Below are 27,794 nucleotides of genomic sequence, written 5' to 3' on the forward strand. Positions count from 1 at the left end.
TTCTTTATTTGGTTGTGTTGTGAGCATTTGCAGCGCGTTTCTTTATTTGTTTGCATTGTTAGTAGGGCTCGGAGGATAAATCAATCAGGAATCGATACGTGGACCGCGATTCCTCTGGAATCGATTATGAGCTTATATTTTAACAGCAGATGGCGCTCTAATCGAGTTTTTATCCGCACACTCAAATGCTCATGAAGAAGAGTGCTAAAGAGTCATGTAATTTCACTTCATCTTAGAATGCTTTTATGATACAAGATTAATGTAAACAGCCCACTGTGAACACCTTTGTAATTCGCTTCAACCTTTTCGAATTTTATGAATGATTATTTTAGGTTCAAGTGTCTGTAAAATTTTGGAAACGAGCAGAGTACGGGTGTTTCTAAAGCATGCAGTGCCATCTGCTGTTTAAAACTAATCTCAGAATCGATTCAAGAAAGAATCACGATGCAGTCGGAAAATCTCAGAATCGATGCTGAATCATTTCTCGATTTGCGATGCATCGATTTATTTTTCCAGCCCTAGTTGTTATCATTTTCAGTACCTGCTGTCAAACTGATGAAGATGTTTTCTTGATTTGCTGGTGTTTTTCTATTTGCATGTGTTTTCTTAAGCTGCTCTCTCGGCCACCATAAGATTTGTAAGCATTGTAAGCCACCTGCTTTGAGTGTTAGCCACATTATTGGCACAACGTTATTTATTCAACGTTATTCCCAACCTTTATCTGTGACTGTTTGATGAGCTCATGAGCTCCACATAGGAGTATGAGTGGATCAACTGTATTTATGTGTTAACATAATCTCACTTTTCTTCATCACAATTATTTAAAATAAATATTTGATGTTTGAGTGTCACCACTGTTTATGATCAAGCTGTACAGTGTCAGTGATGAATGACCTTTGTCATCCCTCATGTTCTGTGTGCTTCTGCTCTGATGAGTCCACAGGAAGTAACGCTGGGTGTTTCGTGTCTCTGGCAGGTTCGTCAGCTAGTGAAGGATGGCTTCCTGGTGGAGGTGTCGGAGGGGACGCGTAAACTCCGTCATGTCTTCCTCTTCACAGACCTTTTGCTCTGTGCCAAGATGAAAAAGACCGCAGTTGGGTATGAACATGGACACTCACACACAAACTCACATTCTCTCTACAGGCCGCTGTATGTTTGGTGCCAGTAGATAAAGTCTTTTGATTTACAAAGGCGCGACCTCATTTGTCACTCTGTTGTTGTTGCAGTTACAGTGCCAGAGACACCATGATATTGATTGACAGCTGCTGTTATCCTGATGCAGCTCTGTGTTTCTGTAACTAAAGCTTTTTTTTTTTTTTGAATTAGGCAGAAGATGTTTTCAATTGGTTGTTATACATGATGATGAGCAGATTATATTTTGCTGCAAAGCCATGCTGGGCATCATAATCATTTCATAATAAGAGCGCATTATCAAGAATTTTGTCTGCGGAAACACATTCTGATACCCGAAGCGTGTGTGCGCGAATGTTTGTGTTTAAACAATAGAAAGTGCTTCGATTAATTAGTTACATCAGTCTCCACATAGGCATTTCCTGTCAGGACAGGAAGAGAAAGACATCACGAGGCATGTGTTTATGTGTATGTGAGCAGAAGCAAATTATACACAATGCACTCAAGTGATATACTTAATATATAAATTTACTATGGTTGCCAATTTAAAATATGCTCCTATTTGACATTTAAACATTGCTTGATCTGTTTTTCAGGAGACATCAGCAGTATGAATGTAAATGGTACATCCCTCTGGCTGATCTGAGCTTCCAGACTCTGGATGACTCGGATTCTCTCCCTCACGTCCAGACGCTCCCTGAACATGAGATCGAGGAGATGAAGATCAAGATCTCCTCCATCAAGAGCGATATCCAGAAAGAGAAGGTACAGTTTCTCTTACATTCATTTTATATATATATATATATATATATATATATATATATATATATATATATAAACTTTATGTTTTAAATAAATACTGTTCTTTTTAACTTTTTATGTATCAAAGAATCCTGAAAAAGTATCACAGGTCCCCAAAAAATTATTAAGCAGCACAGCTGTTTCCAACACTGGTTATAAATCAGCATATTAGAATGATTTCTGAAGGATCATGTGACACTAAAGACTGGAGTAATGATGCTAATAATTCAGCTTTGCTTCACATTAATAAATAATATTTTAAACTATATTAAAATAGATTTTTTTTTTTAATTTAAATAATATTTCACAAAGTAACTTTTTTTTTTTTTTTGGTGTGTTTATGATCAAAGAGATGCAGCCTTGATGAGCATAGGAAAAACATTTAAAAAAACATAAAAAAATCTTTACTGATACACACACACACACATTTTTCTCAGGCTCCTATATGTTTGTTTATGTTCCAGTTATTTCACTTTAATGGCAATGAAAAGAAACAAATCAAATCATCATTAAAGTGAAATAAGTAATGATTTGGGTATGTTTTTGTCTGTTTTTATTTTTAATTTATTTTTCTCGCAATGATGCCATTGAATAACCATTCTTGGTATCCCAACGAAGCTTTCAGACAGCATTGCTTTTTTTTTCTTAGTATAAAGATCATTTAAAAAATCTAAAGAGCCTCTTTCTACTACAAAGAACTATGAGATTCTTCACTTAATTATCAGTCTTTATTAATCTCAAGTAATGCCAGACTCTGAAGAATAGTTTTGTAGATAAGGGAGAAAGTGGATTTTGTGGTTTGTTTACTGATGTTTGGCATTGCTGAAGCAGGTCACAGTATCTCAGACCGCCCACTTTCATTGTTCAGCTGAGGTCAGCACAGGACAGCGAGGCAGCACCTCACACGCAGAGGAAAGGTGACACCCCAGCTCTCAGCTTCAGTAATGTGGGTGACTTCACTGTAAGAGTGGGTTTGTTTATCCTAGCTGACATGTTCCCCTCTGAAAGCACTCGCTCCTGGGATTGTCAGGGTGTCTCTTCTGGGAGTTTCTTCTGTTCAGAGCGATTACTGCACCACAGTCATGTAGCCCATTCCATTGTGTCACGTCATAATATAACATTGACACACACACTAACGGACTGAGCAGCGGGGCTCTGGACTCTTTAATTAGCTGTGGAGGCCTGATAACATCATTTCCAGGAAAGCTCATACACACAATGAGAGGAGGACCGTGTAAACTCTCACAGACACACAAACATTAAGACACAGTTTACTTTGAATTCTTCACAAACAAACATTTTGTACTGTTTTAAAATCATGGTTTTCACAAAAATATGAGGTATTCGATAATAATGAGCAATGCTTCTTCATCATCAAATCAGCATATTAGAATGATTTCTGAAGGATCATGTGACAGTGAAACACTGGCATAATGATGCTGAAAAGTCAGCGATGACATCACACAAATAAATTATATATATTTTTAATTCTGTTTCACAATTTGATTGTTTTAAAATATTATCTTAACTTTTACTACTTATTTTATATATTATATATATAAATATATGCAACATTGGCATGCATAAGTGATTTCACACATACACACACACACACACACACACACACACACACACACACACACACACACACACACACACACACACACACACATATATATCTATGTCTGTGTCTCCTCAGTTTGTCACCCTTGACTGTTACATTTCATTTAGGCCTAGTTTTTGTTAAATAAATTATGACACTGTGTGATATGTCATGTGTTGCTGTCCATCTGAGGTTTTACTTTCCCAATTCTAAGACTTGCCAAGGACCAGATGAATATTTTATTATGTCCTGATATGGAAAACCATGGAAAAGAAATATTTTCAGACTTTTGGACACTGTTGTACGTTGGTGTAGAAATCATTTCAATTTGCAATTTTGCTCTGTGGAGCTCTTGGTTTCTTCATTAACTCCGTTCTGAGAGTAATAAGAGAGAATGAGAAGGAAAGAGAGGGCTAATGAGAGCAGGAAGTTGCTCTGATTGAAATGCAGATTACTGATTACACTCATGCTGGCTGCTGTGTGTGTGTTAGTATCTGAGAAACACATGATGACAGATGTCTCGGGCATATTTTGACTGTAAGCACATTTTTAAAGCTCTAATATCAGATTGATTTGTGTGTGAACAGAAAGCACAGAAGGCTCAGAGTCGTAATGTGGATCGTCTCAGGAAGAAGATGAATGAGCAGGAGTCGTGTCTGCTTTTACACTCTCCCACCATCCCATTCCGCATCCACAACAAACACGGCAAGGTACCGCATCGCACAAGCATCTGATTTACTGCACTAGTCCTTGTGGGAGGCTAGTTTGATGTTTATTTGACATGATCTCTCAGATATCTTGCTAGACTGGATGTTACATTAAATATTTTGCAGTTAAATAAAATGTTTCTGCTGTTTATGGCATTCCAGTAGAGGGAGCTATTGTTTTTGTTGAGCTCGCTTTCTCTCTCTCTCTCTCTCTCTCTCTCTCCCTCTCTCTCCAGAGCTACCTGTTCCTGCTGTCCTCAGATTATGAGAGGTCAGAATGGAGGGAGAGCATTCAGAAACTGCAGAAGAAAGGTAAGATGACTTGTTCTATTAAAACATCGGTTTATTATTACAATACAATATCACATCATCAGTACAAAATGACACTATCCTTCATTTCTGATTTGGCCCAGCTACCTCTCCTGTACTGCTCTCCAAGGTCCACTAGGGGGCCTCAGCAAACTTTAAAAAAGGGCAGCAAGATGGTTTTATTTATAATATATATATTCATATATTAAGTTATATTCAGTATGTATGTCCTAATATTATAGTAAACTCTCACTATTAATTTATTTAGATTTAATTTATTTTATTTCTATTTCATGTGGTTTTTCACATTATGTTTATATTTTATTTTTTTTGTTGCAGCTTTATTTAAATGGTTTTAATGGTTTTAATTAGTGATAATAACCTTGATGTGTAGAGCTCACTGTGTGTGTGTGTGTGTGTGTGTGTTTCAGACCCGCAGACCTGTGTGTTGAGTTCAGTAGAGCTACAAGTGTTGACCGGCTCCTGCTTCAAACTCCGAACTGTCCACAACATCCCTGTCACCAGCAACAAAGATGGTAAGAGACAAACAGCACTCTGCTCTTTGATTCAGTGCTTCGTAGCTTCAACTATAGATGGAGGGATCAAATGCAAATACTGAATAAGAACTTACAGTAGAGGAGAGTAGGGTAAAATGTGTCTGTGATATCAATTTTGTTGATCATAATTATTGTTCAGATGTCCAGAAAGTTACATTTAGAAGAACTGCAGTAAAACAGTACTGATTATACCTTGTTTCTTTCCCTTCAAATTCCAGTTAAATTCCTTTGTACTCAGTACTCACTACCGCAGTTTCTTTGTTCCTCAATTTCTCTTTCCATCACATGGAAATCCAAATATTTTTTTTTCAGAAATATAGTTTACAATGTGGTTTTACTCCACTGATAACCCGTGCCATGTAGATGCTGCTTTTATTTACTTCTGGCCAGAGCCGCGTTTCAGGACTTGGCTGTTTATTTTTGTGAGGACCCTGACATGTTTCAATTTGGATGACATTAAAGCCATCTGTCCATCACCTCCCACATGCAACCCCAGTCAGCAGAGCTGGAGTCGGTCACTATCAAAAGGGCAACACTCCTATAAGTGCTGCTGCTGTACACATAATGCACACCTCTCCTGGTGAATTATGGGTGATTGGTGATAGGTTCAGAAATATTATTGCATTTAGGGCTGTGACGGTGGCAGATTTTTACCACGGCTGTGGACCAACAACCACCAGAGACGTGGAGTTGATATAAATCTAAATAAATATATATAAAAACTGTATATAAATAAATATATTAGTGGTGTCAAAATTAGCACGTTAACACAGTCTTCTTTAACACATTCAAAATATTTAACGCAGTTAACGCAGGCGCGGGGCTAGGGTTGGCCACCCCACTCACAACTGCTGCTTATGTCACTCTTCTTTTGAAAAGAAGTGAATTTATTCAATTTCACTTCAGTGCCAGGTAATTACTTTTCAAAAAGTAATTAATTACTAAATACATCATCAATATTGTATTTAAATTACTAATTACTCTGAAAAGTAACTTAGTTACTCAATACGTAACTTAATTATTCAAATGGCTAATTATGCTACATCTTAAAATCCCTATAAATATTAATTGAATTAAACTCTTTATTCTTTCAATTTCAGTCAAACATAGAATAGTTTAGCCTTTTAGCTTTAAAACAACTGTAATACTTAAACATTTTTATAAAACTTTGGTTAACAAATATAAATACTCTGAAAAACAACATATCTGAATAACAAAAAAGCTTAAGAAAAGTTCAACAATACATTTCAGTTTGGCAAAATGTTCAGGAAAAGCCCGACTAGTAAAATCCATACAGGTTTAGGTAAAAAAATAACACGTTAACTAATGTAGGTAAGAATGAATTACATAAATGATCTTCTCTGCTGAATAAAGCAGTCAGATCTTGCTGTTCTTCTGAAGTAAATTCCTCATAGCAGAACTTCTTTCAAAAACGATAAAAATTGGACAATCTTTATTTTTTTAATCTATTTTTGTATCTAGATAAGGGTGTTTGCTCGCAGGTGACTGCATATAATGAGCTCAGATATGGGAAAGACTGTACCTCACTTTAGTTTCATGCAGATTACATAATCAGAGAATATTCGTTTTCGATTTGAATTTGTTCATTTAAAATTAGACACTTCAAGCTTGAAGCTTGTCAGTTAACAACGGCTCCGTGTAGTAACAGCTGCTCTATGTGAAATCACGCACCTGATGGAATTTACCGCTGATTAGAGAACTGGCTTTACTGACGAGATGCGCATTAATCATCGACCGATGTATATCCTGCACCCTTACATCACAATAATCCACAAGCAATCCATAGTCCACCAATTAACATCTTGTGAAGTTTAAATCAATGTGGTTCTAATACATCCATCCATTTTTTTAATCTTCAAAACAGTCCTGTCCATAGTATTACTTTCTCCACTGAACAATTCATAGCATCTGAATCAGGAGAGAAATAGTTAAATATTATGTAAAATAATTCATGTAACTTGATCTGTGGAAGCACAAATCACACTGGATTTGAAGCATCATTTGAGTTCATATATAAATATCAGTTTTTCGAGTATGTATAAAGAGTGCTGCTAGCAGGTCGTATCTGGCCCAGGGTTCTTGAGCTTGACTTTTGGTGTAAGTACATAGTAGTTGTGTTTACTGTGTCTTGTATGTGACACACATAGAAAGACCCCCTCTGTACTTGCACTGAACCCCACAACATCCCTCCTGCTACGAAATTTAAGATGCCACAAATGAGGTAAAATAAGGAGCAGCTGGTGGAGGAATGTAACCCCTGCCACATACCCTCAAATACACCCCCCATGAACCCCATATACACACTCACAAATACCCTCTTTCCTCTGGACACCAGCAGTTTGAGCTGACAAATCAGGGCTGTAAGGAGCATTTGTCTCCATTATGACAGAAACAGTCTGACATTGAGAGCTCTCAGATGGAGGGAAACAGTAATTAAATGATGGCCGGCTGCTGTTTTGTGCTCATTGGTGAAGTGAGAGCGTTAAGGCCCCTTCACGTGACTCACATCAGGGTTTAAGCATCAAGCGCCGCTTTGACCTCCACATGAAAGGCATTGCAAATAGTGTTGTGGAAGGTTGATGTTGCAAGAAGAAGTGGAAATGCTTAAACATGTTTGAACTTAGAACAGAAAAAAAGTCCTGGCAATTGCTTTGATACATCAGAAAAAGAGCGGTTGAACGTGGGTTCACGAAACGTTAGTGTTTCAAGGTGCTGTTGGTGAATTTAAATTAGATTAGGAACTGAGGAACCAACAATAATATGAAATATGTGGCTTTCAAGATCCCTTCATGTTTTAAACAGTTCTTGTTGCTTTGTACTTCAAGGACAAAATTCAGAATTTCAAGAACTAAATCTTTTAATTCATTAGCTGAATTAGCTAACCACATAGGAAGCTGGAATTAATTGCATTTTTGGCTAAAACCTGTAAAACTTTCAAACTTCAAACAAAGTTCAGTTAATCTATCAAAGTTTGTCTTGACGAACTTTATTTATTTTTTATTATTTTTTTTTTTTTATTTCAATTTATTTTAATAATTTAATTCAAAATATTTAAAAGTTGAATGTTAATTCCACAACCTGCTTTTTACCTCAGTAAAGCTAGATTCAAAATCAAGAATGAACTTGGAATATAAAATTACATTCAAATTCAGGATTTTGTTTCAATTCAAGAACTCAAATTCAAATTTAACAATTGATTTGGAATATAAAAGGCTTATAAATTCATTCCAGAATGGCAGATATCCTTCTTGTACTCCTAAAAGACATCATAAAAAAGACCAAAATGTGCATAACGTCACTTTATTGGGACCTATTATACACCTTATGCAAAGTGATGCCAGGTGTGCAAGTGTTTTCCGCTAGTTTCAGCCTGATACAGTTATAATTTTCATGTCCTGCACCATGTTGTTTAAATAGCAAATGCATTTGCATCCATTTGTGCGCCCATGGGCATGCTGGTCTGAACAACAAGTGAACACTCTGCTAATTACACACTCAGGGATGCGCAGCAGCACACAGACATTCTAAATATTGAAAATTAAAGGATTACAATGCAAAAGATTAATATTTTGTAGGCTACATAAATATAAAAATGGCTACATGTCATAATGGATAGTCACTGCATATATTCATAATTAGACTACCTAATTCCGCACGCATGAGCAGTTTCCTCTCTGAAGAAACATTCAGTCTTTGTGCTTGCAAATTCCGCCGTGTAAATAGCGAATCCGCCATGGCGTGAGCGCAACTGTCTCCTAAAGGGAACGGGAGATGAGACTCTGATTAATTTATTGCACATTATGCCCAAAACACACCCAGTACTCAGTAAGAGAATGGGACAACAATTATAGACTATGCGCCAGGCGAGCCAACCATTTTTCCATCATTAAACTAGCAAAAGTGGATTCGGACACACCCTAAGTGCACCTGCGACCTGCGCTTTAGACCATGCGCTTAAATCGTTAAAATAGGGCCCATTGACTTAAATGCATTGAGCAGCGTAGAATCATATATAAAAGGTCCTTAAAGGTGCTAGTTTATTCAAAGTGCTTCTGGACTGTGTGATGAGATGACATTTGATTCTTACTTTTGGACTGGATTATGATCACATGTCCACAAATACGCACAGGTTTGTGATTGTTTACTCTCTCACTTGTTGTTCTGATGAGGCAGTTTAGGTTCAAAGAGCATCTCGGCTAGATTACTTCCTGCTAAATAAACGCAGAGAAAGGGAGACTGCAACTTGAGCACTGCCACCCACTGCTTCTAATATTGATAAAATAAGCCACTCTGTGTGTGCTTGAGGGTCAAGGCCACCCTGAAGTCATTCCTGGTTCTGTAGGCCCAGAGACCCCTCACATGCAGCAGGTTTCCTCTCTGGACGAGAGCCTTTAAGTCCAGAAGACTTTGTTCCCTTTAAAGAAAATGAGCTGCTGCTCCCGCCTCCCTTTTCAGATGAGTGCGGAGCTCAGTGTTGCCAAGTCTGTGGTTTTCCCATGGGTTGAAGCGACCCCAATAACGTGATATTTAGCCCCTAAAATGCTAATTTTACCTGGAGATTCCCACCAAAAATGCGTATTTAATCCCACCAGAATGCGGGTGGCTTGTTGTGATAACCTGGGAACCCTGGTTGAGCTTCAAGAGCTCATGCTCGCAAGCATATCATTGTTATGGTTAACTGGTGGTGACCATGTTACTGACCTCACATTTCTTCCAAATGCAATTTTTTACTTCCACATTCCTATTCACGATCATTCTGGTAGCACATGTAGGCAATGGTAGACAATGGTAGCTTTAGCAACATTAGCCTTACAGAGAGCCAAGAAGCTATTTTGAAAAACAAAATATAATGCGTGATGCTTACTTTGTCTAGAGTCTGGACGTTTGTGCACGAAGCATTGGTATTGAACTGACCCTCGTTTGTGAGGCAGTCGAGTCTGGTGTTAGCACAAAGTAAATGACATTTCCTTTGAAAATGAAAGTTAACCACCGTGTCCTCAGCGGTCTATGGAGACTGCTATGTTCATTGGTGCATCCCAACACATGACACTTTTAATGGCTCTTTGGCACAGCAACAGCAGAGAACAGTAATGACGGACCACAGCTTCTCACTCAGGGCTGTGTATATGCTAATAGGGCAGAGAGAGTCACAAATGGGCAGGACTTTCACCAACTATGTCGTCATAGTAGTGAGAAACCTGAAACTGCTAGTGTGGAGAGACTGTTTATGAATTATTGGAATATAAAATAATGAGTGGGTGGGTTTTTACCATTATAGGCTGGTTGTTTTCACACACTGTGCCACACAACTGTGTTCAAACAGATAAAATAAAATAAATAAAATTTAAGTGATTTTTGCATTCTATGGCAACTTTAAGGCAGCGGTAGACTTTCATTTATGTTACACTGTTTTCATTTACTCTGACATCTGCATTCTTTCCACCAGCACTAATTTACAGAATTCTTCATTAGTGTTTCCAGAAAAGACCAGCCAAAATAGGGGCTGTGACACTTGTTTTAATCTGACCTGTATGTAATATTTAGTGCAACTTGAGCAAAACTTGAAATTTATAAAGTTTTCCGATCAGCACTGACCTTTGATGTGATTCAAATTCTTAGTCTACATGACTTTACTGTTAGTACTTTACATTATTGGACCATTGATTTGGCTTTTTCAGTACTGATACCAAAGCTGCCATCTAGACACTTACAAAACATTTTGGACATATTGGAATTGATTTTGTATACAGTACAGGTACATTGTATATAAATTATGTTCATATATGAAGAGTTCAGATGTAAAAGTCTCTAAGTGCCATTTTAAATTTTAATCTAAAATGACTTTTTATCAGGCTCCTATATACACTCACCTAAAGGATTATTAGGAACACCTGTTCAATTTCTCATTAATGCAATTATCTAATCAACCAATCACATGGCGGTTGCTTCAATGCATTTAGGGGTGTGGTCCTGGTCAAGACAATCTCCTGAACTCCAAACTGAATGTCAGAATGGGAAAGAAATGTGATTTAAGCAATTTTGAGTGTGGCATGGTTGTTGGTGCCAGACGGGCCGGTCTGAATATATCACAATCTGCTCAGTTACTGGGATTTTCAAGCACTACTATTTCTAGGGTTTACAAAGAATGATATGAAAAGGGAAAAACATCCAGTTTGCGTCAGTCCTGTGGGCAAAAAACCTTGTTGATGCTAGAAGTCAGAGGAGAATGGACCGACTGATTCAAGCTGATAGAAGAGCAACTTTGACTGAAATAACCACTCGTTACAACCGAGGTATGCAGCAAAGCATTTGTGAAGCCACAACACGCACAACCTTGAGGCGGATGGGCTACAACAGCAATAGACCCCACCGGGTACCACTCATCTCCACTACAAATAGGAAAAAGAGGCTACAATTTGCACGAGCTCACCAAAATTGGACAGTTGAAGACTGGAAAAATGTTGCCTGGTCTGATGAGTCTGGATTTCTGTTGAGACATTCAGATGGTAGAGTCAGAATTTGGCGTAAACAGAATGAGAACATGGATCCATCATGCCTTGTTACCACTGTGCAGGCTGGTGGTCGTGGTGTAATGGTGTGGGGGATGTTTCTTGGCACACTTTAGGCCCCTTAGTGCCAATTGGGTATCGTTTAAATGCCACGGCCTACCTGAGCATTGTTTCTGACCATGTCCATCCCTTTATGACCACTTTGTACCCATCCTCTGATGGCTACTTCCAGCAGGATAATGCACCATGTCACAAAGCTCGAATCATTTCAACTTGGTTTCTTGAACATGACAATGAGTTCACTGTACTAAAATGGCCCCCACACTCACCAGATCTCAACCCAATAGAGCATCTTTGGGATGTGGTGGAACGGGAGCTTTGTGCCCTGGATGTGCATCCCACAAATCTCCATCAACTGCAAGATGCTATCATATCAATATGGGCCAACATTTCTAAAGAATGCTTTCAGCACCTTGTTGAATCAATGCCACGTAGAATTAAGGCAGTTCTGAAGGCGAAAGGGGTTCAAACACAGTATTAGTATGGTGTTCCTAATAATCCTTTAGGTGAGTGTATATCAGGGATAGGCAACTTCGGTCATGGAGGGCCACTGTCCTGCAGAGTTTAGCTCCAACCCTAATTAAACACACCTGAACAAGGCAATCAGTGTTTTCGGGATTACTAGATAGATACAGGCAGGTGAGTTTTTATGAGGGCTGAAGCTAAACTCTGCAGGATAGTGGCCCTCCAGGACCGGAGTTGCCTATCCCTGGTGTATATGTTCAGTTCTTTTATTTTAATGGAATAGAAAATGACTTATACATTGCCATTAAAGTAAAATTACTGAACCTTAACACAGGAGATTAATAAAAATGCTCATTTAAAAAGTACAATTCAGACGCCACTCTTCATCTACAGATACTCTGTATATAATACATATATAAATGTATTTACAAAGCTAAAAAAAAAAGTATTACAAATAAATGTGATAAGATATAATAATAATACTACTAATATTACTAATATAATATATAATATTACTTTATATAACTACAACTTTTATTTATTTATTTTATTATTTATTATCAGGACTCCATCCTCATGGCAACTTACTATCAAACTAAATAAATAAATAATTTTTAAAATGTTTATTTCCAATGTAAACAATGAAGATTCCAATATACATATAAACAACTATATTTAAAAATAAAATGTAAATAAACTTCCTGTCCTCACAAAGTGGTTATATTGTTGGATGACTAGAAGATATTAATTGCTAGTTTTAGCATTTAAATCAGTCTCTGTTGTCTGTTTATAACCACATTCTAATCGCAGTGTCTTATTTCATGTTGTAGATGGGAATTTGAGTGTGATGAGCATCAAGTCCTGTAATGGATCTGAACAATCCAAACACATGCAATGACACTCAGATAGCCTGATGTTTATCACCAGTCCAGCACAGAAATGGACCACACAAACAAGAGATATTCTGTAATAGCACTGTTCACATTACAGCAGACATGCATTCACCAGCTGATGTGCACAGAGAGAGAAACAGTGGGGATTGGATACTATGGCAGGTGTCTTCTTTCCCCTCTTCCCTTCACACACTCTTTAAACAGGCTTGAACCTACTCTTGGGTGGTCTGGGTAATTTCCAATTTTAATCTTAGTAGTATGTACAGTATGTGTTTTATCAGCATGTGGGTGAATAGACACTTGCATATGTGTCTTTATCTGTTATCCATCAGTAATAGGCAGAAAATGGAGGATTGTGGGTAGATTAAAGATGGAGATGCTGCAAGATGACAAAAGGAAGGACTTGGACACCTCATAAATTCATCTCCCCCTCTCTCTCTCTCTCTCTCTCTCTCTCTCTCTCTCTCACACACACACACACACACACACACACATACAATTACTGAGCGTTTCTTTTCTCTTCCAGATGAGGAATCTCCTGGTCTGTACGGCTTCCTGCATGTGATCGTCCATAAAGCCACGGGCTTCAAAGAATCTGCCAGTAAGTCAAAGTGTCTTGTCTGTTTCATTTTTTATAGAATATAAAAAATACTGAAAACACATTTATCCTGCATAATAAAGAATAATGGAAAAAAATCATTTGTATGAATCAGCATTTCTCAAAGTGTGGTCTGTGGCCCAGTAAGTATAGCAGGGGAGCTGCAGCCCACACTTTGGGCAATGCTGATCTATACAGATGTATTGTCTTATTATGCCGAGCACAAGTAATTGACCTCATATGTTGGGGAGAAAGGAAGAAAGAGGAAGGTTGTTAATGAAAAACTACACTTTTTTTCAAGTGTTCACCTTAGATGAACTCTCCATCAGTTAACTGTAAACACTATTGCATATTACTGTTGCACTTGTGCTAAGAGTAAGTTACTATGATTGTGTAGGAGAGCAATTAGATGGAAAAAAAGAAAAACAATATGAATGAAGTCACAAACCTCCCTACAGACTTTTAAAAATATATATATAATATGTATGCCCTTTACTGAATGCAGATTTCTGAATGACTTGTGGGTACAACATTCAACAAAATGAGTAGCGTACAACAGAACATACTAGGGGAAGTACCATTCAACATTTCAATGGAATGCAGTATGGTCCGTGAAGTAAATTAATGTGAAAAATATTTCCGAAACCAAGGCGGCTGAAAATAGGGCAGGCACTGATACACTCTAAGTCTTTAATTTCTTGAGTGATGAATGTGTGTGAGTATACAGTATATTGTATATATACTGTATAATGTGCAAGGTATTTTATTCAGAACATAGCATTTTCTTTCTATGTATTTCCTGTTTTATATAGAAATACATTTCATTGTGTTAACATTGTCATGTTGCCTTTAAATCAAGCTGACAAAAGCCTCTGCAAAGGATGAAATATGTGCACTGTGGGAGATGTACAAGATTCATGCACATAGAAACTCCTGTTATATAAGTTCCTTTTTAGTATAGATGAGAGTGGCAGAGATGAATCTGTATCTGAAAATTCTCTCCCATGGCTCCATCACACAGGACATATGTATTTACTGATTATGTCTCTTTGCTTTATGAGGTCAGGGCTTGACTGAAATACCCAATCACGTTTATGTAAAGTGAATTTGCATAACTTATGCATGTGGCCAGCAGATTCTGTAGATCAGCTCAGCCCTGATAACAGTGCCCTAATAAATCGCACAATATTGTTCCTTAAGAATGATTCAAAAGAGCCATTGTGTAAGTCTGCTTTGTGTTTTTTTTAAATGCTTGTTTTCTTGGTTCATTTTTTGTGTTTGGCTCATCTCAAGTCATTTGTCATGGAGTTTGTGGTGTTGTGGTCTTCTTGAATGTGACAGTGATAGAAAACATGTGTTGCGCATATGGATATGCAGGTGTTTGAATATCTTTTTATATGGGATGTACTTGCTCCATCTCGGCCCCTGATTGAATCCTCCTCTCCAAATCTTATTAAATGCCTTGAACCACTCTGACAGGAAATGCATCAAAATCTTCGCTCTGGGCCATTAATGAAAACTGGGTCGTTGACATTGGCTTCCTGATAAAAAGAGTTTGAGGGAGAAAAATACTGACCCAGAATACTAACCACAACTTTTGACGCTTAAAGTAAATGATTTATCTTTACTGTTCTGCTAGCTTACAACATCTAATCCTTTTGCTCCAAGATTTCCAATCTTATCAGTTGCATATGGCTAGTTCATACAGCAGCAGATTCCTTCAATTAGCACAACTGTTTGATAATAATGAGAAAAATAGTTTTTTGAGCAGCAAAGCAGCATATTAGATTGATTTCTGAATGATTTCTGATCATATGATACTCAAGACTGGAGTAATGGATGCAAAAAACGAAACAAAAAATCAGCTTTGCTTCACAATACAAATTTACAGGTGCTTCTCAATAAATTAGAATGTCGAGGAAAAGTTAATTTATTTCAGTAATTCAACTCAAATTGTAAAACTGGTGTATTAAATTCAGTGCACACAGATTGAAGTAGTGTAATTCTTTGGTTCTTTTAATTGTGATGATTTTTGCTCACATTTTACAAAAACCCACCAATTCACGACAAATCTCAACAAATTAGAATATGGAGACATGCCAATCAGCCAATCAACTCAAAACACCTGCAAAGGTTTCCTGAGCCTTCAAAATGGTCTCAGACAATCATTGACACCCTTCACAAGGAGTGTAAGTCACAAACATCCATTGCCAAAGAAGCTGGCTGTTCACAGAGTGTTGTATCCAAGCATGTTAACAAAAAGTTGATTGGAAGGAAAAAGTGTGGAAGAAAAAGATAAAGAGAAAAGAAACCGAAAAAGAGAACTGCAGCTTTATGAGGATTATCAAGCAAAATTGATTCAAGAATTTGAGTGAACTTCACAAGGAATGGACTGAGGCTGGGGTCAAGGCATCAAGAGCCATCACACACAGACGTGTCAAGAAATTTGGCTACAGTTGTCGTATTCCTCTTGTAAAGCCACTCCTGAACCACGAACAACGTCAGAGGCATCTTACCTCGGCTTAGGAGAAGAAGAACTGGACTGTTGCCCAGTGGTCCAAAGTCCTCTTTTCAGATGAGAGCAAGTTTTGTATTCAATTTGTAAACCAAGATCCTAGAATGTGGAGAAAGAGTGGAGAAGCGCATAGCCCAAGTTGCTTGAAGTCCAATGTTAAGTTTTTATGAATGTTCTTCATCTGTATAAACTCATCTGCATGTTTACAGTATACGTGTGTGAAGGGACTGGTTGCCATATGGCTCTCATCACCATCTCATTTCATCTGGGAACATCAGCCCGAGGATGCGGTTCCTCACCCAGATGACGAAACTTCCCATCCGCCATTGTGTGGGGCAACCATAAACATTTGGGTCAAATTTAAAACTCCAAACAATTACACTCTTTGTATAATACAGAGCCATTATTGTCTTTCTACATATGCACCAAAGTGCAAAACCGCTTTGCAATTATTTATTCATTACTTTTTTATATAATGGTACCTCTTCTTAGTAACAACCTCTTTTTTTTACCACACAAACCTCTCATGTCAAGTCAAAAGCATGGCTGAAGTAATGACGGTGCACTATATCAGTCTTTTAGAGCCCACTAAAGGTCTTCTCTTGCATCTGACCCCTTTTAAAAACACATTCCGTGGAAGCACTACTCTCACTGAGGGTTGATTTACACTCAGTGGTCACCATCTGCAAACCTCACCGTCCTAGTCCACTCTGCAGGATGTTTTTATAAATACATTTCCTGTTCTCTGAAGAACTAGGTTTCTGTGTCTGGTGCTGCTAAAATCTAAGTCCTCTGACTATGTGGAGAGATATAGCTGCCCTTATTTCATGTTTTTAGTATTGAGAGCAAGGAAGTGGGGCTGAACTGAGTGATGTTTGAAGTACAGCTCTACTGAATGGGACAGGATGGGTTTGGGTAAAGGTCTTTTCATTTAAGACATCATTCATTATTTAAGAATGGATTTTTTTTTATTTAGCAGATGCTAAATAGATAATTTATGCTTCATATTTATTTTGGTTTAAATTTGTGTTGCCCCAAGCAGTGATAGCTAAATATTGTTTATTTTTTCGAGTTGTAGTGTATTTTCATCTGTTATAAATGCATACAAACTAAAAAAGTATAGTCAGCAATTATAATTAAAGAGAAAGTTCAGCCAAAATGAACATTTCTCATCCTTTATTCACCCACATGCCATTTTAAACCTGCACGACTTTCTTTTGTATGCAAAACATAGATAGTTCGAAGGATGTTAGTAATTAAACAGTATGGCACCCATTGAATTCCATTGTATGAACTAAAACAACACTGAAATATTTCTCAAATTATCTTTTATTTTCCTCAAAACAAAGTAAGTCACACAGATATAGAATGATATGAGGGTGAGTAAATTAAGTTTTTATTTTTGGGTGAATAGTTCCTTTAAACTTAATTTGGGCAATTAGCTTTTGCAATAGAAATGCAGAAAGGGTTAGTTCACCCAAAAATGAAGATTCTGTCATTATTTACTCACCCTCCTGTTGTTCCAAACCTTTAAGACCTTTGTTAATTTTTGTAACACAAATTAAGGTATTTTTGATGAAATCCGACAGCTTTCGGATCCTGAATAGACAGCAATTACAGTTGAACCACTGATGTCACATGGACTATTTAAACAATTTCCTTACTGCCTTTCTGGGCCTTGAACTGGTCAGTTGTGTTGCTGTGAAAAAGCTCTTGGATTTCATCAAAAATATCTTAATTTGTATTCCAAAGTTTGAAACGACATGAGGGTGAGTAATTAATGACAGAATTTTCATTTTTGGGTGAACTAACCCTTTAACCATACTGAATGTGCACTTGTACTGTGTACTTTAATTCTTAAAAGTATATAAAAAACAAAAAAACTGAATCAACAGATACTATAATAATAATGAAAGGAAAGGCTACTTAAATATATTTTAAGAGAGTACATTTAAATCGTTGTTTTGATAATCTTTTGTCCTTTTATTTTATATTTAAAGTGAATATATTTAAAAAGTGTACTTCTTTTTAACAAGGGCCAGGTTGCTTCCACCAAAAAAATTTAACTGAATTACCCCCAAATCAAAAAGCTGGCCTCAGAGAAAACCCTGAAATTCCCAATGGTGACATTTTGGTGTTATCTCATTATTATGATCATTTTGGCACGAGCTGAAGACGTGTGTGCTGACACAGCTGGGGTGTATGTGTGCACATACAGCTTCATTATAAAGCAACACACCCACCCCACATGTATTAACATACACATTACACACCACACTATCAATTACCAGTGGCCTGATTGACTGCACACTCGTTTTAAAGCCACGCTCACAAGCCCCACAAAGTGTTTTGAAGCCGACCGACCGCTTGTGTGACACCACCTCCATACTAATTGAACATCACCTCATTTCTCTCCTGTCTCAACAATACACCCCACGCATTGCAGAGGTCAGAGGTCATGGCGAGCTGTAATCCATCAAACTGTCAGTTGGCCACACAAACTATAGCAATGTGATAAAGTTCATTTTCTATTAGAGAAGTGTGTGAGCACTTGAGACATGTTGCTGTAAGACACAGACAGATTGATAAGACAAATGCCCTGTTCCTTTGTGTGTGTGTGTGTGTGTGTGTGTGTGTGTGTGTGTGTGTGTGTGTGTCCTGACCATCACTGATTTGTGTTTCAGTATTGACACAAATGGATGTATCTGAAACAGATGCTAGACCAGCAGGGTGCAAAAATCGTTTAAGGTTTTAAATGCTGACACCATGTCTACACAGTGAACCATTAAGTGTTAGAACTAAACTTACATGCCTTGATTAATTAACACAAATAAATTAATCATACTAAGGCTGCGATTTTTCTTTAACTGCACTAAGCTACAGTGCTAATTTAATATAAACACATTTATTAAAGCAATAAACCCTGAGAGGCTTTGCATTACAGTGATTGGTATGGAGTGGTTTTCATATTTTCAATTCCTAAAACCCCCGTAACAGTGGGAAAATCTGTAGTGCATGGATTTGTATGGCTTACTGCATTTAGCCACAGCAATTTACTGTAATAAAAGGTACAGTACCATTCAAAAGTTTGGGGATTTTAAAATATTTTGACAAAAGTCTCGTGTGTATTTATTTTATTTGTCAAAAGACAATAAAATAATAATATTGTGAAATATTTGTATAAATTAAAATAGCTGTTTTCCATTTAAAAATTGTAAAAAGAAAAAAAAAATCCTGTGATAACAAAGCTTTCTTTTCAACATTATTATTCCAGTCCTTCAGAAATTATATTAATATGCTGATTCGGTGCTCAAGAAACATTTCTTATTATTATCAATGTTGAAAAGGTTTTTATGAAAACTGATACTTCTTTTTTTCAGGATTATTGGATGAAAGTAAAAAAAAAAGCATTAATTTGAAATAGTGATCTTTTGTATTGATTTAAATGTCTATACTGTCTCTTTTGATCAATTTAATGCATTGCTGCTGAATAAAAATGTAAAAAAAAATATTTTAGAACAATGTGTATGTTATTTATTTAGATTTTTTAAGTAGTAGTAGTAGTAGTTGTGATATTAAGTTTAATACAAATATTAATATAATATTATCTAGTACCAATTATCAATGTCAATTTCTGATTTTTAAATAAAAATAAATGAATAAAATGGAATAGAATAAATAATTCTGTTTCCAAGTAATACAGATCTTTAGGTTGTTTATTGGTTTCTAACATAAAAGCAACTTAGCACATTGATATGGAATTCAACTTTTATGTGTTTTAAGGTGTGTGTATGTAACAGCTTCCATATGGCCTTTTTTATGAAAGTATTTTTTTTCTCATGTGTTCTCTGTAGATCTGTACTGTACCCTGGAGGTGGACTCTTTTGGTTACTTTGTCAGTAAGGCCAAAACGCGTGTTTTCAGAGACACAACAGAACCACAGTGGAATGAGGTCAGCTTTTTAAAAGTGTATCATTATAATAAAGAAAAATCACCTGACAAATCACCATCATGTATCTGTCATTAATTAATTTGTCCTCCTCTAGGAGTTCGAAATAGAGCTGGAGGGCTCTCAGTGTCTGCGGATCCTGTGCTACGAGAAGTGTTATGACAAAACAAAGCTCAATAAGGACAATAATGAGATCGTTGACAAGATCATGGGAAAGGGACAAGTACAGGTAGGACAAAGAGACAAACACATTGCTAAACCACGATGTGTACGCAAACCGTAAACACTCAGGTCTTTGAGTAGACCCCACCAGACTGGTTTAGACCACAAAAGGTCAGACTTAATTTGTTGTGGTTTCCTGATGAGAGTCATTTTATTGTTGTCTGGTTTGAGCATGTGCTCTGCAGATGGTGTGTTGTGGTGCTGTGTTTTTGACATGGGCAGCTTTACTTCCTGAGAACCCATGGTCTATATTTTTTTCACTTCACAAACGTGGGAAATGCACCAGTTAGACTGAAGTTAGAGTGTGTGTGTGTGTGTTGAGATCAGTGTGTTTGCTGTATGGAAGCTGACATTAGAAGCAGATATCCGGACTTGCATCAACAGAAGAAAATTCCCTTTCAGGAAGAATCTTTGATAAGACTCGTCTTTTTTCTTAGTTGTATGCATTGTTGCTACAACCATTTTAACCGTTAATGCTATTTTATGCTGTCATTATCAAGCCATTTTGATCTTGTTTTGCTAAGCTTTACACTTAAACATCTAGAGCAGTTTTTGGGGGCTAAAAATGAGGTGGATTTAATTTGACTGGAGGTTTATTTCGGTTTTATGTTCATGTTATTCTCTTGGGATTGTAGCCAGAGGTGAATTAACAGCACAAGAGATAATTCTCTGTTTTCTCAGAGAATGTGGTGTGTGTCATATACAGTACACACGTTATCACAACCCGCTAAACACATGCATACAGCACTGCTTCTACTCATAGTGACTCATAGTGATGGTCTTTTGGGAATAGAGAGGTCTTAGAGATGCTTTATGCCAATGAGCATGCAAAAAAAAAGTTGGAAAATTTGCCTATTTTCAAAAAAAGCAGTGTTCCTTTAATATTGTAGGCCAGTATGTTGGAGCACATGAGATTTTGCAGAAAGTTTCACAGTGTTTCACTGTATGTGTGTTTGTTGAGGGAAGTAGCACAATCTGTAAAACAAGCATCTTATATTCCCTCATAATAGAAACTAAATCTTCAAAGTGAGAAGGGCACAGCTGCTCTTATAGAGGTGCACTTCACACTCGCCCTTCAGTATGTGTGACCTCTGGCCCGTTTAACTCTCTCCTATGGTGTAAAGTATATTTTTAAGAGATATTTGGTTGCTTGGCCTTCTAGTTAATACCTTCCTTCCTGGACAGGAATACAAGCGGCTTCTGAAACTAAAGTCACTTCTTTCTGTGCATGTGAGAGGCCTTGTCCATGTGTAAGTGAGTTTAAAGAGGGTGTTTAAATCGCTGGTGAGAAGAGACTTTGTGCAGTGCACAGGTCGATACTGAAGCAGATTTAGATTCATTTGAGGGTCTTTATACAGGTTATTACTGAGACACTCAACCCTTTAGGTCAATAATATATGCTTGATTCAGTCTGTGACCTTGTAACTTTCTGCATCAAGTTCATTCGGTTAGTTGGGTTTGTATGTCTAACTTCAGTACTTCTTTTTAAGGATCTAACACCAGGAGCAGCACATTTTTAAAGCAATTGCCATGAATGTAGCTGTGGAATGATATGTTGTGCTGTGGATATAATGATGGCACATGCACACACAGTACAGTATGAGAGGGCTACTGAGTGTGGAGTAGGCAGCTGTACTCATCACTCAGAGAGAATGGGATACTTTGATGACTTCATCAGGTTTAATTAAACTCATACTGCACCTGTCCGCTGGCCTTCTCTAAACCTCATCACAACCCTCTAATGTGATAATGGCTGTGCAGTCAAACAGCTGCTACAGAGAAACATGAGGATGTAATCATGTATGGAAAGGTGTAGCAGTGAAATATACCACCATTTTACTAGATTTGTTGCCTTTTCACTCACTAACTAGAAAGTATACCATTAAGCAACTGTAAGTATGCTGTCACCATGGCTTCTTGATGTGCATCCCATGCTTGTAGCAAGTCGTTTTTATATATGATAGTAATTTCAAATATTTTTTTCAAATACCACTTGGTGTAAGTACCATGGTTACGTACATGCATGGATTTTCAGCAGCCATTACTCAATTGTTCAGTGTCACATGATCCATCAGAAATCATTCTGATATGTTGATTTGATGCTTAAGAAGCATTTATTATTATTGTCGCTGTTTTTATTATTATTTCAGGATTCTTTGAATAGAAAGATTAAAAAGAACAGCATTTATTTTAAAAATATCACTTTTTATAAATTTAATTAATTCTTGCTGAATAAAATGTTTTTTACTGCAAATGAAAAAAAAGACTGCCTTTTTATTCTTTTTTTAAATGCAGTTTTATTCTAATATTAGGTAAGTACAGTAAGCATCACTAGCATGACATTTACAAGAGCTATATATATATATATATATATATATATATATATATATATATATATATAACATATTCATAAAATACAGTAAATAAATATTGTACCCAGTATTGCTGTCTGATTTGATTTGTGAAACTAAGGCATAAACTTTATTTTATTCTGCAAAAAAGCTGGCCAAAAGGAATGAAAATAAAGATATAATTGCAGAGAGCTAAATCATTGTCAGTCATGTGTTGAGGATAATATTAAATACATGCCAGGTGCTTTGTTACATTCTACTGACTTTACATGTCTGTGATCAGTGATATTGCGGGCAAGGTCAACATCTGGACCTTCTTATGCTCTAAAACACACAATCCTCCAAACTAATCAGTCTCTGTCATTTCGATTATGTAATGCTGTGATTGTGTTGCCATCATGAGTATCTGAGCCTGATCTTCTGTTTAAATCTTTCCCTCTGAGCGTCTGTTTTCTTAACTTCTCTGGTTGAGGTGGACGGAGCCCAAATGTTTCCCTTCCCTCCCTTGAGAGATTCTGATTTATTTAACAACTTTCTGGCTCCTACATGTAAAAATCCTTAAATGGTCTCATTGTAGCAACTCCCTTCTGCTTTTACTGGACCCTGGTACTACAGTCATGTTTTATAGGGAGATGGGAAAACTTCTATTCATCTATTCACATCCACAAAGCAGCATGATCATGATTCATGTCACTCTATGGGAGAAAAAACCCAAAGACTGTTAATGAAGTGGATAAAATACTGTAAAGTAATATGATGATCACAGTCACCAGATCTTCATCTACATTCCTCATCAAGTTTCTAGCTTAAAGTAATTTTTCTGCCCACACTGAAACCACAGTACTGTGCAAAACAGCAAAATAAAAGCCAATCAGAAGAAGCTGTGCATCGCAGCTCAGTGAATGGCTTTGTTGCTGTCACTGTAAACTCTCTTTGACGCTTGTCCTGCCTGGTTAAGACGGTGTTTCTAAAAGCCCCAGGATCATCCTGATTGAGTCAGAACCTGGTGTGATCTATTAATATCACTCAGGCCTTTTATTTCACCATATCTGCTTGGCTTGGGACCACTGGGAGTTGATCTTTGACCTCTGGGGGTTTCATCTGTTATTGTCCATTAAAGAGCTTTTAAGTGCTGTTCCCGTTTTGTAAAGAGTGAACCGGCCGGTTCTTCTGATGGAAAACGAATCAATATCTGTCACTATGTCAAATCAAATACAAACACTCACAGATCCTGTCCAATGAAGCTTGATTGAAAAAGACATGTTGCTTAAAATTATTAACATTTACTGTCATGCTGGTGTTTTACATTAATAAAGTGCAAAATATATATTTTCATTTTGTAAAATGAAGTTTATCTAACGTATTTAATAGTTCTCTGGAGAAGACTAACTTTTTGCTTTTAATGCTTTCTAAAAAGTTATTGGATTTTGTAATGTAAAATTTGTACACTGTTCCAAAGTACCAGAACTAGTATGAAAAACTAGTGAAAACAAGTTCATCGTCTAACTTTCTAAACACTTTCATCATACCAAACACAGTGACCTGAGAGTGTTACATCAATGTAGATAGTGATATGATGTTTTGCTTTTCTCTGTAGTGGCTTGTTATATAATGCCACAGACGACAACCGCAGTATTTCACAGGCAGGAAGTGTGTAAGATTGCTTTTATGCTTTATTCCTCTCCTCACCAGCCTCCTCCTCTTCTCCCTCAGGGAGTCCTCTTTCTCTTCATGCCTTGCTTTCGATTTATCTCTCCCCCTTTAGTCAGTATCTTATGGTCTTTTCATGTGTTTTCAGCTCTTCGGCTGTGAAGTGTTGTGTTGAATGTCCTTGTGGAAACTCTTTCAGTTATAACGATCTCTCTGGGTGGGGTTTATCCCCCTCTACTCCCTGTAAGGCAACTAATGCTATGCTTTGTCAACACAATGCTCTCTTTCATACATAAGGCCATCCTTAAAAATATTTTGGTTTGCAGTAGCAGTAATTAAAAAAAAAAAAGGGTCGGTAGGTATCTATATTTTTTTTTTCAGGTTTCAATGTAAAAAAAAAAAAGTAAATTTTTGTGATGGTGATGACGTTGTTATGAATTTAAACAAATTAGCATATCGTGACGTCACTGACTGTCTTCAACCCGTGCCTTCGGGCGCATCATTGCAAACCTCATTTTGATGCAGGCTATATAGACCACAAACAAATTTAAATCTTTGTCAAAAACATGTTTATTGCATAAATTTCAGGTGAGAAAAAAAATGAGGTACTGTTATACTGTTTTACTTGCATCCACCGCTAGGTGTCAATGCAACCTACAAATGAGAGAACGTTTACTTTGCTTTCTTGGGTTGTCACTTTTGTGAAAAAAATCCTGTTTGATTTTAGTGACGAGTGTTCATTGAATCGATTGTAAAATCGGTTTTGCATGTCTAAAGTTTTATATGGCAAATAACACCAAATATAGGTAAATCCACGGATAACAGGCAGGAGGAGATTCAATATATTGGTAAAGACCAATATTTCTGATGATTTATTGGCATGAAGTTACGTGCAAAATGACAAACAGGAGCGCAACATTTTCGAAAAACAATAAGCAGGACTGCCATAATGCAAAACATTTACTGTGTTTACAGTTTGCTGTGTTTACGATTAAATTTCAACAACAACAAAAAAATCGCATAGGCGATTTTCTTAAGCTATCAAAAAAATATTTTTTCGAATATTCGTCGAATTTAATATAAAAATCCACATTCGAATGCGCATATGAATTTTAGGTGTGCATTAAGGAAGCTGCCTTATGAACCCCGGTACGTGTTCCATTCCATCTCGCCGCGCGCACAGCTGTTTCTACACAACTTTCAAAGGCGGACGAGCTCGACACGCAGGATCTGCTGTATCATCTTTCACCTCGTGTACACGGACGAGATGCGATGACAATATATGTGTCATTGCATTATAAGGTTATGTTAGCCTATCCAGTTGAAGCCACTTAATAATAATTGGTTCATAAACATTATTTTAAATATTATGTTTTTTTCACAGTCATGTATTCTAATGCTTTGAATAAACATGCAGTAATATTTTGCTCGATGCGCTATCTTGAGCCTCAGAAGAGAAGCAAAAAGCTTTTCTTCACCCTAACTGAAATTATGCATTTAAAATTCGAATATAATTCGAATTTTGATCATATTTAAGTAAAAAATTCGAATTTCGTTTTTTCAGCTATTTTGACAGCCCTAGGCGATTCAAGACCGAATCTGTATGAGACTGTCTGACTACCGGCTGAATTCACATTTCTGTTGTAAAAAGAGAAACATTGTGCAGAAGTATTATTTGCTGTTATGCGTGTTTGTCCGAAGCTGCAGTTGCTGTGTGACGCCTGTTCAAAAAAAAAAAAAAAATACCTGGACGCGCTCCGAGAAAAGGTCGTTAAAATCATTTTCTTATTTTCGTTTTCGAAACTTGTGTTGGTTGATTCGTGTAATAGATTTTTGAACATAAAGTGACAGTCGACACGGTCACGGTTTTAGACTAGAGAGGAGAAGGAATGGGAAAAGATCTGGGCACAGTTTTTCCAGAACTTTGTGCCAAGTTAAAGCGGTGTCGAGCTGTTTTAATGAATTTTTTTAGATGTATTATGGTGCCCGAACCCATATGACTTTGAACAGTGACCGCAAACATTTGGTTTACTGCAGCCGCAGCCATCATTACCAAGCGCGAACCGTTGACTCTGACAGTGAGTGAGAGGAGACGAAGCGAACGCACAGGCCATAGTATGACATCTGTGTAAACATAGATGACGTCAAGGGTTTTTTTTTTAATTAAAGAAGATAGCCTTCATTTGTATGTAGGCCAAGGGAATTTATATATTAACAATACTTACTTAAATATAATTAATAGTATTTTATTGCGTTTGTATTAGTTGTTTGAAGAGTAAAAAAATAATTGGTCGGTCTTAACGCAAATTTACAATCGGCAAGTCGGTCGGACTAAAAGCAAAAAAAATAATAATAAGTGAGTCGGTGCTAAATTGACAGGGTCGGTCGGGTTACGGCAAACAACAATAATTTTAAGGATGGCCTAAGTGGTTTAAAGGGAGCCATATCTTACACTACAACAGCATTTTTTTTTATTCCCTGACATCATTTATTATGTTAAAACTTTAGAAACTTTTCTAATCAGTGTTTAAAACAATTGTGCTGCTTAACATTTTGTGGAAACTGGTCATTTTGAATGAGTCTGGGATGAATAGAAAGTAAAAAAAATATGTTAAATATAAATCTTTTGCTGCCTTATACATGGCTTTTCTACCATGTTCGATCAATTTAATGTTAATTAAAAAAAAATATATTTTTTAAAAACGTATTACCCTTATCTTTTGGTTACCCTAGTTACTCTAATCTTTTGTACAGTAATGCGTATGTTTATGTATATCATGATTAAATAATTTAATTTGAATCCAACAGAACTTGGTATCATCTTCATCTAATGTTTAAGACTAATGCAACAATAATACTTATTATTATTAATAATAATATGAATGAATGAATGCTGAATAGACATTGATTTGTAAACCTGGGTGGAGATATACAGTCTGAAGATTTCACAAACTTTTTTTGTTTGCATAAGTTATTTTTATGCATAGGTCAAGGATTTTAACTGTATGCACAGTGATTGAATTGGTCTGGATCAGTATTAGACCACTCTTTAAAAAAATGTAATAGTATCTTTAGTAGTAGAAGAATTAATGCCTTAGAAGCCTCTACTCTCATTGTCCATGTGCTGGTGGAACAGGATGGCATGTCCTCTTTGAGGCAGTATTCTTATTCACTGTAACTCGAGCTGGAACAAACCCATTGAGAACAGAACTCCTCTCACCCCGAACCCCTCTAGAGCTCCCCACAGAGACAAACAACAGCCAGCTTTGCGCTTTGAGGTTTCTCCACAAACCCACACCTTCTCGAAACATAATTGTGTAAGAAAACAGCTTTCTGGCAGCCTGGTTCCAGATGACATGTATTAAAATAGATTAAGCTACACCTTCAGCAAAAGGTTCATCAGGCGTGAAGAGCATTTACACTTTATTTGTCTTCCTAGAAAGATTTGCGGTT

At 36.8% G+C, this 27,794-nt stretch overlaps 1 protein-coding gene across 4 annotated transcripts in view; it reads left to right on the forward strand.

The window, feature by feature from the left end:
• Positions 1-27,794, forward strand: part of abr (ABR activator of RhoGEF and GTPase) — a 208,009-nt gene that overhangs the window by 128,139 nt on the left and 52,076 nt on the right. For all 4 annotated transcript variants that reach the window (XM_059549969.1, XM_059549970.1, XM_059549971.1 and 1 more), the window contains 8 exons: positions 977-1,098; positions 1,728-1,896; positions 4,123-4,245; positions 4,479-4,554; positions 4,983-5,087; positions 13,583-13,657; positions 20,024-20,121; positions 20,216-20,347. In XM_059549969.1, coding sequence (XP_059405952.1) covers positions 977-1,098; positions 1,728-1,896; positions 4,123-4,245; positions 4,479-4,554; positions 4,983-5,087; positions 13,583-13,657; positions 20,024-20,121; positions 20,216-20,347 — 900 coding nt within the window. The remainder of the gene's footprint in view (positions 1-976; positions 1,099-1,727; positions 1,897-4,122; positions 4,246-4,478; positions 4,555-4,982; positions 5,088-13,582; positions 13,658-20,023; positions 20,122-20,215; positions 20,348-27,794) is intronic.

This window comes from Carassius carassius, chromosome 5 (genome assembly GCF_963082965.1).
Source record: "Carassius carassius chromosome 5, fCarCar2.1, whole genome shotgun sequence".
NCBI classification, from domain to species: Eukaryota; Metazoa; Chordata; class Actinopteri; order Cypriniformes; family Cyprinidae; genus Carassius; species Carassius carassius.